The sequence below is a fragment of the Triticum urartu genome, chromosome 3A, assembly GCF_056163025.1.
Source record: "Triticum urartu cultivar PI428250 chromosome 3A, HENAU_Tu73, whole genome shotgun sequence".
Lineage (NCBI taxonomy): Eukaryota > Viridiplantae > Streptophyta > Magnoliopsida > Poales > Poaceae > Triticum > Triticum urartu.
The window spans coordinates 199,169,443-199,182,569 of NC_141875.1; the positions used below are offsets into that span (position 1 = coordinate 199,169,443).

General features: G+C 46.2%; 1 protein-coding gene across 4 annotated transcripts; it reads right to left on the reverse strand.

Annotated features, from left to right (window-relative positions):
* Positions 1-2,078: 2,078 nt before the first annotated feature.
* LOC125543601 (uncharacterized) lies at positions 2,079-11,867 on the reverse strand. 4 transcript variants are annotated; one of them, XM_087546788.1, is made up of 14 exons: positions 11,513-11,864; positions 11,322-11,430; positions 9,755-9,788; positions 9,517-9,681; positions 8,627-8,755; positions 8,415-8,554; positions 8,246-8,344; positions 7,984-8,097; positions 7,517-7,663; positions 7,360-7,413; positions 7,058-7,239; positions 4,780-6,954; positions 4,656-4,704; positions 2,079-2,381 (listed from the first exon to the last, which is right to left on the reverse strand). In XM_087546788.1, the coding sequence occupies exons 3-11, from the start codon at positions 9,765-9,767 to the stop codon at positions 7,060-7,062; spliced, it is 1,041 nt and encodes a 346-aa protein (XP_087402914.1). In that variant the 5' UTR covers positions 9,768-9,788; positions 11,322-11,430; positions 11,513-11,864; the 3' UTR covers positions 2,079-2,381; positions 4,656-4,704; positions 4,780-6,954; positions 7,058-7,059. The 4 variants fall into 4 exon arrangements, with proteins under 4 accessions (XP_087402914.1, XP_087402915.1, XP_048562949.2 ...); XM_087546789.1 differs by having other exon boundaries at positions 8,627-8,746; positions 9,755-11,430; positions 11,513-11,867; XM_048706992.2 differs by having other exon boundaries at positions 4,780-6,949; positions 9,755-11,430; positions 11,513-11,866.
* Between the last annotated feature and the right edge of the window lie 1,260 nt (positions 11,868-13,127).

A 13,127-nucleotide genomic window follows, 5' to 3' on the forward strand; every position in this document is an offset into this window, starting at 1 on the left:
ATCAGTGCTACGTTTCTGCCATCAAACCCAGTGTTCCATGCACGGACTAAACACATTGAGATTGACTATCATTTTGTGAGGGAACTTGTTGCACAGAAGCTACTACAAGTTAGGTTTATCTCTTCAAAAGATCAACTTGCAGATATCTTCACCAAGCCTCTACCTTCTCGCATGTTTGAGGTCTATAGGCGCAATCTCAACCTCCTAGATAATTCAGGAGTGAGTTGAGATTGAGGGAGGGTGTTAGACTTCGTATTGTAGCCCTACTGTGTAATCCATACCATATTGGTATTAGACTTGTATGTCATCATTATATATATGTGACAGGCCACCCCATAGAGGGTTGAGCCAGTTCCCTCAAAACCTACGTTTTACAGTGGTGTTGCCGGCTTCTCTTGCGTGAGTTGTCACCGTCATACGATCTCCTCAACGTAGCCGCATGGGCGCGTCTCCCTCCGTGTCTTGAAGGTGCTGCTCCCAGACACTCGTGTAATATCCTGACCTGGGTATACAAGAGATAGATGAATGTATAAAAATTATGTTGACCCGGACGAAGCTCCACGTCGTGCCATCGGTAGCACGATTGTCAGTCGTCCCGCGCAGGATCTGCACTGGTGCACGCCACCTTCGAGTGGGCGTGGTCCTTAACGTGCGATCCACCGGATCGTAGACGCAGCCGCTGGTGCGTTCTGCTCGCTACCATGCGTCCTCCTCGGCACACGCACTGCCGCGGCCGGGCAGCACCAGGCCGCGTGCATGTTACCGGGCAAGTGCGTCGCGCCCTCTCCTCGGCCTCCTCCGTCCATCTCGTTGATGTTGTCGCCATGGGCGCGTCTCAACTTCAACTTGGCTCGAGTGCGGGTCGGGTAGTACAAACAATGCTATCGAATTAGAAATCAATGATTTATTTGAGCTGAACTTCATATAAAACTTTATTTTGCTCCAGCCTAGAACGGGCCATATAGGGGTGGGCATAAAAACCAACAAACCGAACACCGGACCGAAGCCGAAACCAAAAAAACCGAATTTTTGGTTTTTATCAATAATATATAAGAAAATCGGTTTCTGCTTGTACTAACCGAACAAGGTTCGGTTTGTTCGGTTAGCCGAAACAAAACCGAACACAGCGTATGTGAGACACATAGACAGTACGCTGAGTACCCAAACTGACAAAAGAAACAGTACGCAGACGCAAGACTACAGTGGAGCGGCGCGCTGTCCATCTTTCCTCTGCGCACTGCGCAGCCTGCCACACTTCCCTTCGATGAAGGCCTAGAGTTGATTTTTTTAATAGGGCAAGGCCTCAACGTTGCCACGCAGCCAGCCACTAGCCCATGTTTTTTTAGCAAAAGGTACTAGCCCACAGGCAAACTGCGACGTGACTTTCTTTGACCATGGGCCGATCACGTGCATGCATGCTAGCCCGCATGTGAAGATAATCAGAGACACCATATATTTATTTAGTCCCACCTCGCCTGGCCGATGACGTGCGGCAAAGATTTCTCGCTATATAAGAGTATGCCCCTGGCACAGTCCTTCAAAGCATGGTCTAATCGGTGTAAACCGAAAACCGTACCGAATTGTGGGTTAACTGAATTTTCGGTTAGTTATTTTGAGTTACCAATTTCGGTTTTTGGTTTTGCAAACCGAATTTAAATATAAACCGAATGGTAGAAACCGAAGTTTCGGTTTATACCGAACGCCCACCCCTAGGGCCATGGCCCTTTTAGCCCTGCTGAAGCTCCGCCGGCGCTCTCTGATTTGTGTGTCCCCTACATTTATAGGCAAAGGAGCAAGGCGCAGGTGACGCGCACAACCATTTGGCCCCTCCGATTTTGTTGGAAGAGATACAGATGGCAAAACAGTATCGATGTTTATCTATTCGATCGGTTTACAGCACGGCAACTATCGATCAGATATTCAGGTATACGTACGCGTATTTGCCGGCCGACTTGTAGGTATTCAGGAAAGTACGTATGAGCCCTGGCTAATCATATACCCTTAGCCTACGTGGTGGAGCCCCACTTGACCCAATTTGATGCTTGCATGCGCTAAGAATACGCATGCAATCTTTGGATAAAAAAAAAAAGAATACGCATGCAATCTTACCACAGCAAACAGGTTAGGCATTGTATCCATATACTCCTACATCACGCATGGGCCATGCAAAATGCACCCCGTTATGTACAACTGGAACAGGTATCATCCTGCCGTGACGGGATCGTCATATTAACCGGCGAGTTCACCGTATACGACTGTTCCACGGTAGGTACACATGTCTTGGACCTCCGATCACATTCAATGCCCGCGTACACTCGCCAGTGTTCGATTGGCACCCATAGCTTTAGCAGGCGAGCCCATGTGCAACATCGCCATGTCACCTGCAAGTAAAAATAATTACATTAAGTCCAGAAAGTAGCTCATACAAGATGGATTCATAGTACATGATGACAATCACTGCTGAGGGGTTCTTGGAATCTTCGTTCATAAAAAATGTGCACTACAGTCCGATCAGGTGTTAATGCTACTAGAATGATTATAGGTTTGTTGGAGCTCTAAAAACATATTTTGGTGGTGCTAGAACTTGCTGAAACAGAATGCTTGAAGGAAGCAAAACATTTGTCAGCTCCCACCAGGCTTCCGATATATATACATGACTAAACAACACGCATAAAATGAATAAGCCTACTAATGATTCTACTGGAGCAGTGGAGCGTCATGGGGTTGAAATAACTAGAGTTGGACAACTGAAAAAGATTAACAAGTGAGCAGATCTAAAGCATAGAATGACAAGAGAAAATGCAGAAATGATAGAAAGATGTAAATGCAAAAACTGAACATCTAACTGAACTTGTCATAACCTGGCAGTGTTTTTGGCGAAGGATAAGCTTGGGATGAGTTTGGGAGAGGAGCAGAGAGTGAGACAGAATGGAAATGGAGAAGGGCGGAGGAGAAAAAAGCGAAACAAGTGGGACGGTTGTTCGATGGAATTTTTTTATTTTTGAGGGCAATTCGATGGAAGTAAATGCCGGCACGTATGTGCTTGGTGGGCATACGGCGTCCCCGTACAGGACGTGGGATTTTTATCTGGGCCGGGATGCACTTGACGGACGGAGACGTAGTGATTGCGCTGCAGAGGGCCATGACTCGGGAATATATATAATCCATATACGACTGCCTTGCCTGTACGTCCTAAAATACACGAGGGAGTGCGAATCTAGGAGAGAGAGAGCGGGGATGATAAAGCGGGCAGGTGCGCTCGCGCTCAGACTAGCACTTTCGTCGTTTGCTAGTCGTTTGTTGCTTTTACAGAAACGTGCGCAAAGGCACTATAATCGTCAAGATTCTGACTATGTGGCTAACGGGAAGAGATAAGGGCATGGAAGAAATACGTCAAGGACTTGAGTGAAAAGAAAAGAAGTAACCAGGGAAAGCAAAAGAAGAAAATGGACATTGTGAAGAAATTGTGAAGATTCCGACTATGTGGTTAACGAGAAGAGACAAGGGCATGAAAGAAATGCGTCAAGGACTTTGAGAAGAAAAGAAGTAACCAGGGGCAAGCTAAAGAAATAACTGGACCTTCTTGCGAAGAAAGAAGAAAAGGAGAAGGGCCAAAGAGCAATAGTGGCAGATCAGGAAGGGGATCAAAATCCCTAGCCGCACCTCCATTGCAAATCGAACCTGGCTACATCTCCTTCTCCCCCAACCTCTGGGGTGGTGGTGCGCCACCCAGTTATCCATCTCCATCTCCACCACGTGCCACCTCCCTTTGCGAGAGCCACTAGCACCCCGGAGCCACAGCGCTACCTCCCTTTGGTGCTGCCTGTTCCTCACCTCTCCGATCTCTGCTGTTGCTCTATGCTGCTCTCTCCCTCCCTCCCTCCCCCTCTCCTCTCTGTCCCTCTGTCTGTGAGTCTGTCTGTCTTTCCCACGCCTTGCTCGCATGATATTGATGGAAGGGAGTTCAATACGAATCAAATCAACAGCAGCAGGGAGAGGATTTGAAGGAGATAAAAGAGGAAGGAGAGCAGATGATAAGATTAGTGGAAAGTTGCAGCAACAGCTGGTGTTGCAACCACCAGTAATGCCAGTGGCCGCCTTGCAAGGCTCAGGTTAGAAACACGCAGGAGGAGGCATGACCGTGCGTGAGTGCAGGGGAGAGAATAGGGTTCAGGGGCCAGCCTTAGACCTCCTCCTGATTACATTTTTAAGAAAACGGTGGGCCCATTTTGAATCGCTCGACTCAAAAGACTAGACTAGTCAACCAGCTAGTGGAGTCGAGTTAATCCCAAGCTACAATACTAGACTAGTTGCACAACTAGTTAAACACCATGGGGATAAATATGCACAAGCAAAAATAATCTCAGAATGCTGAAAACTAAATAACTAAAAACCGAAGGCTACGCAATCATCTTATATATCCTCACATTTTGCGGCTATCGAAAATAGAGGTCCAGATTATTCATTATTATAAGTAACTTCAAGTGGTGACTACGCTGCTACCTTGTCATGGATCATGATAAAGCAGGTGATCACTACCACTATTCAGTATAAAGAGTACAATATCCCCATAACAGTTACTAATTTTACAAGCTGGAATTGTTACCACATGATGCAAAACTGTCAATGATAGGAGGTAAGCAAAAAGTGGGTACCTTCAAAGATTATACTTATCTATCCTACTCAGGCTCTAAATAATACCACCTGAAAAGGTAAACATCGTAATCATTAAGTGAAAAGGACATCAGAAAATGTACAAACCTATCAAAATGCGCTTACCGAAGTTTCGTGCCCTTCTTTTTGGAGTATGGCCTTGGTGGCATGGGCCACACTCTGCCTCTGTACTTCCCGATGTCTCCATGCTCTTCTACAGTGAAAAGCGTTCCTCTTCTGAGATTTGCTTCGAGTAATCTTTCTTTAAAGTGCTCATCATTTTCATCACTATGCTTCATTATTGCAGCAGTTTCTTGCTCCAAGAACTCAGATTTCTTGTTCGGGAGAAAGAACCTGGTTTTGATAACTTTTCTTCTTCGCAGTATAACATAGGCATCAAGGCACTGGGATAATCTTCGGAAAGGCACACCAGTCACAAGCTCGTATGCCTTCTCCTCCTCCTCCCGTCTCTTCTCCTCTTCCCGAATCTTAACCTTGTCATCCTCCTCAATGTCATCATTAGCAGGACCCGTCACTGTGTTGCATGAATTGATTTTACCCTCTTCCTGCTCCAGCCCCTTCTCCTCCTCCTCATCCTCCTCCTCAACATCAGCAAGACCAATGTTGCATGAATTTGTTCCATCCTCTTCCTCCTCCAGCCCCTTCTCCTTCTCCTTCTCCTCCTCCCCCTTCTCATCATCATATGCAGTAGCATCATCATTGACACATGTATCAGCAGCAGCAGCAGTAAAAACATCGCCATTATATGAACTGATTCCACCTTCTTTATCCTCCTGCCCCTTCTCCTCCTCCTCATCATCATCAGCAGCAGCAACAGTGCTAACAGTAGAGGCAGCAAAAGTATCAATTGCTGTTTTTTCAGTTATTGTATCCTCTTCCTCCTTCAGCCCCTTCTCCTTCTCCTTCTCCTTCTCCTTCTCCTTCTCCTCCTACCCCTTCTCATCATCATACGCAGTAGCATCATCATTGACACATGTATCAGCAGCAGCAGCAGTAAAAACATCGCCATTATATGAACTGATTCCACCTTCTTTATCCTCCTGCCCCTTCTCCTCCTCCTCATCATCATCAGCAGCAGCAACAGTGCTAACAGTAGAGGCAGCAAAAGTATCAATTGCTGTTTTTTCAGTTATTGTATCCTCTTCCTCCTTCAGCCCCTTCTCCTTCTCCTTCTCCTTCTCCTTCTCCTTCTCCTCCTACCCCTTCTCATCATCATACGCAGTAGCATCATCATTGACACATGTATCAGCAGCAGCAGCAGTAAAAACATCGCCATTATATGAACTGATTCCACCTTCTTTATCCTCCTGCCCCTTCTCCTCCTCCTCATAATTATCATCTTCATCGGCAGCAGCAGCAGCAGCAACAGTAGAGGCAGCAAAAGTATCCATTGCTGTTTTTTCAATTACTTTATCAAGGGCATCCAGAGCAATATGAGATACCTGTCTCTGATTTGTGACACTGCCATCCAAACAAGGTGCTGGAATAGGCACATCAGCATTACAAGCAGCAGCAGTTCCTATAGATCTTTTCTCAGTTATTGTGTCGAGGGCATTGAGAGCACTATGAGAAACTTGTCTGTGGTTTGTCACCGTTCCATCCAAACAAGAGGGTATTGAAATAGGTGCATCCACCTGCTTCCTCTCCAGGGACTTCATGGTGTACTGAAATATCCAATCGTTCTTTCCAGCCTCAGTGGAATACAAAATAAGCATATCAGACGCAACATGGCATGGCAGGTGTCCTTAAAAGACATGTTCTCTTCGTGAGTACTAATAGCATTAACAGCAGCACGAAGCGCGTGTATTTTTAGCTTTAGCCCTGAAACACCACCATCGTACGAACCACCTAAATTTGATAACATCAAATCAGAGGCAATAATATATTTTTCAAAGTTTGCTTCATCATGACTGTCAATGTCTTTGATCTGCCAGCAGCTGTCAATATATTGTTTGAAGGTTGCTTCATCATGCCAACAGAGAAATGGATAGGAAGATTATAAGAAAAGCTTCCATCGTCATTACGACTCCTTCGGACGAAACCCGAAATCCAAATACTTTGACCATCAATCACTACACCAACATCATTATTATTATTCCTGAACCAAAATATAAATGTCCCATCTGCTCTCGAAACAGTGACTTTATTGCCACCAGGTCCAAGCTCATAAACTGTATCAGACCCCGCAAAGTGCCAAAAACGATAAACACTTATTGCCCTCAAATAACTCGCCTGTACCTTGGTGGGACTAGGACTTGTGATGTCAAAAATGACACTGCTCTGCAAAGATGTAAGGGGCTAAGGCAATTAAATACATTGAGAAGCAAAGATGTAAAGGACCAAGGCAATTAAGAGTTACACATTCAGAAGGCAAAGATTATACCTTTATTTCTCCAACATCATAATGAAAATTCGATTCGGTTCTGGCAGTCCATACAATGTAGACTCATAAAACAGCCGCTTCTTTGCGGCTGACCATTTGGAAAAGAACTGATACTCTGTTTCTGGTACCATTGCCTTGATTTTAAGGTTGATTTCTTCGTCCGACAGAATACTCACGTTCATCTGAAACAAAATTTTACAGATCAATTTACTGAACATCATAAAGAATGCAGATATATACATGGCGAATTCTTGCAACATTAAATTCATTAACATGTTGAAATGCATATCAATTTAACACACCTTAGTCGATGAAATTCTTCTCAAAGTGGTTTCCTTATGTGAAACGTCTAGCGGCTGAAAATGCATTGAATTCTTATCATGAGAATTATAGCATAAAAGATTTCAATTCATAAACATATAATGATACTGCATAATCAATATAAAGTTCACTTGGCACCTTGTTCTCAGCATAAGTCTCAATAATACCAGCCACGGACCAGTTCAAAATATCTGAAATTTCTGTGGTCCATGGGAAAAGAAACTCAACAATATCAACATGTTTACGTTGTGCGGCAACTTGTATTGGCTTCAACCCATCGACATGCTATAGGAAAGAAAAGGATAATAAACAGTCAAAACTTAGTTTTACTTGGCAGTACAAGAAACATGCAAAATTCAACGAAATGTGAGTGTACAATATAACCAAGATGCACAAAAGGTTCATAGTTGCAGCTACAATGCAAAAAAACAAAGTTCAATGATTATACGTTTTTTTAGTATGAAAAAGAAGCAATAGCATCGCTAAACCGGCAAATACAGGTATCGCTCAGATTAGTGTGGATACAACAGGTGTTCTTTCCAATTTGTAAAGAAACGTAAAAAATATGAAGGTTTATTCAAGAAAAATTGAAGTTCGTTGATTACATCACAATAATCTGGGTCAGCTCCATATTTTAGAAACCAATCGACTAGCTTGATGCTCCCACTAGCAGCAGCAGCGTGTAGAGGATTCTTGATAAATTTAGGATCTGCGCCTGCCTATTTTGCAGAAAATGTAGTTAGTTTAAGAAGTAAATACAAATGTAGAAGTTTCACTGAGTAAATACAAATATGTTACATGCTGAAATGAACACAAAACAGAAACAGAGCAATAATGAACCCAAAAGGGGCTTGATTAATTCTGTACCTCTATTAAAAGATCAAAACACTCGAATGAACCGAAGGAGACAGCACAAGATAGAGGTGTGACTTCATGAACGGAATTGAACTCTGGTTCTGGCTGCACCTGCAAAATCATCGATGTCATAGCTACATGTTCTATAAACCTTCATGAGGAAATTATAATGAAAATTCACCTTAGCACCGTGTTCTATGAGAAACTTGACTGCACATATTTGTCTGCACCTAGCAGCACACGCAAGTGCAGTACCCTCAAAGCCTTTGGCATCAACATTAACTCCCTTGTCAAGTAGAAGCTTCATTATTCCTAATCTTCCTGTATTAAGAAACATACACAACATTATATTACTCCCATTTTAATGAAAACAAAAAACAAGGTATCACTTACCAAACTTTGCAGCCATACACAGTATAGTTGGCCCAATATTCAGGACAGATGGATCGGCCCCGTTGTTGAGCAGGCATTCAACAGTTTCCATATGACTTTTATCTGTAGCTATCTTCAATGCTGTTTGACCTGAAATTTATTCAGAGATAACGTAGACAACATATAAACACTAGGTACAACTAACGCCTATATTCCATCACACGATAGATGTACAGGACAATCAAATAGCATGCTATCATTAAGAAAGCTACACATACGAAGTATTTTAATGATATAGCATCCATCTACTAGTTTTCTTTTGTCATATTGTATCCGTCTTCCAATCTTTTCCTACTTGATGAAATTTGTGCAGCAATTAACATTACACGCTGTTACAATTTCAGGAAGATGACTGTCTGTTTTTACTAAGAACATCAAGCACATCGTGATATATGACCCAGAAGTACAATGGGTGTGAAACCAGTACAAATTGCAGTTTAGACACATATCAAACTGCAATAACACTCTATCCATCTCCAATTATACTCGAAACGAACTGCACCACCAAACTGTGCTGCATGGGCCGATTTCAGATTTAAAATTCTATACTCTGATGCTATTGTGGTACTGTAACTGAACCAAAGGGTATTTTTTAGGCATGAATGGAAGGAGTTAAATATAGAATATGAATATGGAAACCACCCTTTAATTTACTCTCCGGTTGCTACTTTCTACAAGGGTTTAATCCATGCAAGGGTTCAATCAGATATACCTGAGGGTTTACAAGTTTATTATACAAACCTAGTTTATTCACGAACATATATTATTTAATAATATACTAAGAAAATACCTAACAAAAATTATTTAAAAAGGAAATCATGCTACACATGCATAAAAAATTTAAGTAGTACCTTTACCATAGGCAGCATTCACATCGATGCCAACTTCACTAATTAGATATGAGCAGATATCCGCCTTGCCTTTGCGAGCTGCAAGGTGAAGCAACGTTCGACTCTTGCTGTCCCGAAAGCTGGCGACCATATCATTCCCCTCCTTCTCAATAAGTTCCATAACATCTTCATCGTAAACGGAAAATCAGTTGGTAACACGGGAAAGGAAAGCGTCAGGTCAGATCAGACTAGAGCCTACCTTTCAGTGCCATAGAGTATTTGACAAAAAACTACCACATTAGGGGTTACCGTCCCACAGAACTACCACATTCAAAAAAGTGACTGATAACTACCAAAAAATTCTAATTTTGTGACTAAAAACTACCACATTTGAAAAATGACCGGTTTAGACGATTTAAACACGTTTATGACATGCGGGACCCACCCGTCAGGGGTGACGTGGCGGCACGGTCAACCTTGTTTATTTAGACCGTTAAGTTGAGCGTTATGACAAGTGGGGCCCACACGGTATTCTTCTTCCTCCTCTCCGTATCTTCCTTTGGCATTTTACCAAACACCTCCTGTGCATGGGAGGGAAGCGGGTCAACTCCGGTGACGCGCCCGCCGTGAAGACGCCCCCGTCGCTCCTGACCGAGGAAGATGGTCCAGAGGACGCCACATCCTCGCGCGCCCAGGACGACAGCGAGGTGCGCGCCTCACCTGCTTGAGGTGCTTTGCCAAGGTGCTCGCACGTGCTGCAGGAGCTGCTCGTCGTGGTGCTCGCGCACTGTGGCCGAGCCTCGTGGAGGGCGGGAGCCTCAATGTCTCGTTCCAGCGGAAGGGGAGGAGGGTGTTGCGGAGCTCTGGCTCACCCGCGGTCATCGCAGGAGGCGAGAGGAGGCCGGAGCTGTGGTGCTGCTGCTTGCGGCCGCTGCTACTGCTCCTATGTTGGAGGATGTTGCGGTGGTCTTTTTGGAGGTGGCAGCGAAGGACACGGCTTCGACAGCCGAAACACGGTAGTGGCCACGGCCTTGGCGAGCACCCCGGACACCTCGACCTCCGCCGCGCTGTTGGACGCGGAGGGCATGGGGAACTTGACCGTGGCGTGCACAGAGGCGGAGAGGTGGGCCAGGTCCTTCTCGGCGCGACGCAGGGACCGAACCGCGAATGCGAGCCTGTTGCCGCCTCGGCGCCGGAGTGCGGCCTGCGGCTCGGCGGCAAGGGGATGAGCAGGAGCTCGGCGTGCACGTCGAGGCGAGCGAGGCCCGTGGTGCTGTTGCTTGCAGCCGCTGCTACTGCTCCTTGCCGCTGACCACGAGCTCCAGCTCGAAGGGAGGCCGGCGAGGGCGGCAGCAGCAGGGCCTAGAGCTCGCAGCACCTCGGCTTCGCGTGCGGCTGCGCGGGCTTCTCTTCCGGCACCCTCTGGCATGGAAGGCCACCGGAGTGCAGGGCGGCAAAGGCCACCGGAGCATGAGGGGGCGACTGGGCGCCCACTGAAAGCAGCATAGGATGATGCACAGGAGGTGTTTGGTAAAATGCCAAAGGAAGATACAGAGAGGAGGAAGAAGAACGGCTGTGGGCCCCACCTGTCATAACGGTCAACTTAACGGTCAAACTAAACAGAGTTGACCGTGCCGCCACATCACCCTTGACGGGTGGGTCCTGCATGTCATAAACATGTTTAAATCGTCTAAACCGGTCATTTATCAAAAGTGGTAGTTTTTAGTCACAAAATTAGAAATTTTTGGTACTTATCAGTCACTTTTTTGAATGTGGTAGTTCTGTGGGACGGCAACCCCTAATGTGGTAGTTTTTTGTGAAATACTCCAGTGCCATATGTCCATCGCGCGCGGATATTATCAAAGCTTCCATGACACCAGCCGCGAACGAGAAGGGAGAGGGAGGATTCTTAGCCTCCAACGAGGAATCTAGGGTCTGCATCCCGATAATCAATTAACCTGGTTCGGCATCTAAGGAAACGAAACGCGGGGAGCAGAGGAGGCGAGTCCGAGCTTACCTGCAGGTCGCGGTGCACGCTCCAGTCGCCCCCGTCGTACACGTCGTCGCCGCCGCCTTAAATCGGAAGGCAGCTGATGTAGTCGGCTCGCCTCGGTCGCTGCAGCTCTGGAGCAGGAGAGGAGGCAGCAGAGCGGCGCCGGCTCGTCCCGTTCCTAGACGGAAGCGACGGGGGTGGTGGCTCTGGTCGTCGAGCTCGCCCCGTTGGAGATGAAGGCGCTGGGGGGTTGGACCAGGAGGAGAGGAGGCGACGGAGCTCGTCGGGGTGGCGGAAGGGGCGGACGCGAGGCTGCGGCTGCGGCTGCGCTCGGGGTGACTCGGGCGCGTCGGGAAATGGGCGAGTAGGGAAGGGTCGGAAAGCAACTCGGGCCTCCCCGTGCTCCCATGATACGGACTCCCGAGAGCCCTTGATCTGAGATCCAATGGTTGAGCTTCTGCAAGTTTGCAAAACCCCCTCCAAAATCTGATATTTACACGCAAGTCTAGAAGTTTTGGTCAGTGGGCGTTGGAGGGAAAGTATTAGGTGCTAGGTGGTACGCCCTGTGTGCTCCCATCCATGATACGGACTCCTGAGAGCCCAATGATTGCATAAGGTCTGCAAGTTCGCAACAAAAAAAAACCTTCAAAATCTCATATTTACACACAAATCTAGAAGCTTGGTCTTTGGCCGTTGGATCTCAGATCCAAGGTCTCTCGGTATCAGCTGATATTTTCCCGTGTCTCCAATGTTGACTTCAAATTTCCTCCCGCATCCATACATGGACACAGGGCCAGTTCGCGGACACGAATGCATGAGCCAGCCATCCAACGCTATATGTATACATCGGGTCCCAATCTTTTTTAAGTCTGCATGTTCAAATAGCCGCATATATAGTCTAGCATGGTTCAAATGTTCAAATGCACCTATAGTTCTAATTAAAAAAAATCAAATATTACACTCCAACATTGTTGTACCCTCTAACCGTCCACGGATATTCAATTAAATCTTTCTTCAGTTGCTCGATGCCGAATTTGTGATGCATTTGAACAAACTCTGTAAATGTGGCAGGATTTTGATCTCGAAGTTCGATAGGATCACTCATATTCTCAAATGCAAGAGTTGTGACAGCATCCTCACCCTCATCCTCAATGATCATGTTGTGCGTGACCACACAAATAGGTTATCACCTCTCACAAGGTCTCCAAATCTCGTTGTTTAGAAGGTCCACGAACAACTGCAATACATGCCAACAGAACTTCAAATGCCCTCTCAATATCCTTTCTAACTGGTTGTACCGTTGAAGGTGACAGACTCGTCGAGTGCCGGCGGGGGTGTGGCGTGGCGGCCGGGGTGGTAGAGCAACGGCGAAGGCAAGAGAGAAAGATGAAAGGAGAGAAAATGGGAGGATGGATGCGGGGGGTCCAGGAGTGGTTTTGGTGGGGTTTTGGGTGGGCTGGGGGTGTCGGAGTCCTATGTGATTGATGTCCGGACTCCCGCAAAGCCCCCCAGTTTGTCTCGGGTTTACAGGAAAAAAGTAGTTCCAGACCGCTCGGCGGATCAATACAGATCCGTGTTGGATGGCCAAACACGTTAGGACCGCGCAGTCTGGGCGGTTATGGGAGGTTGAGGGTCCGCT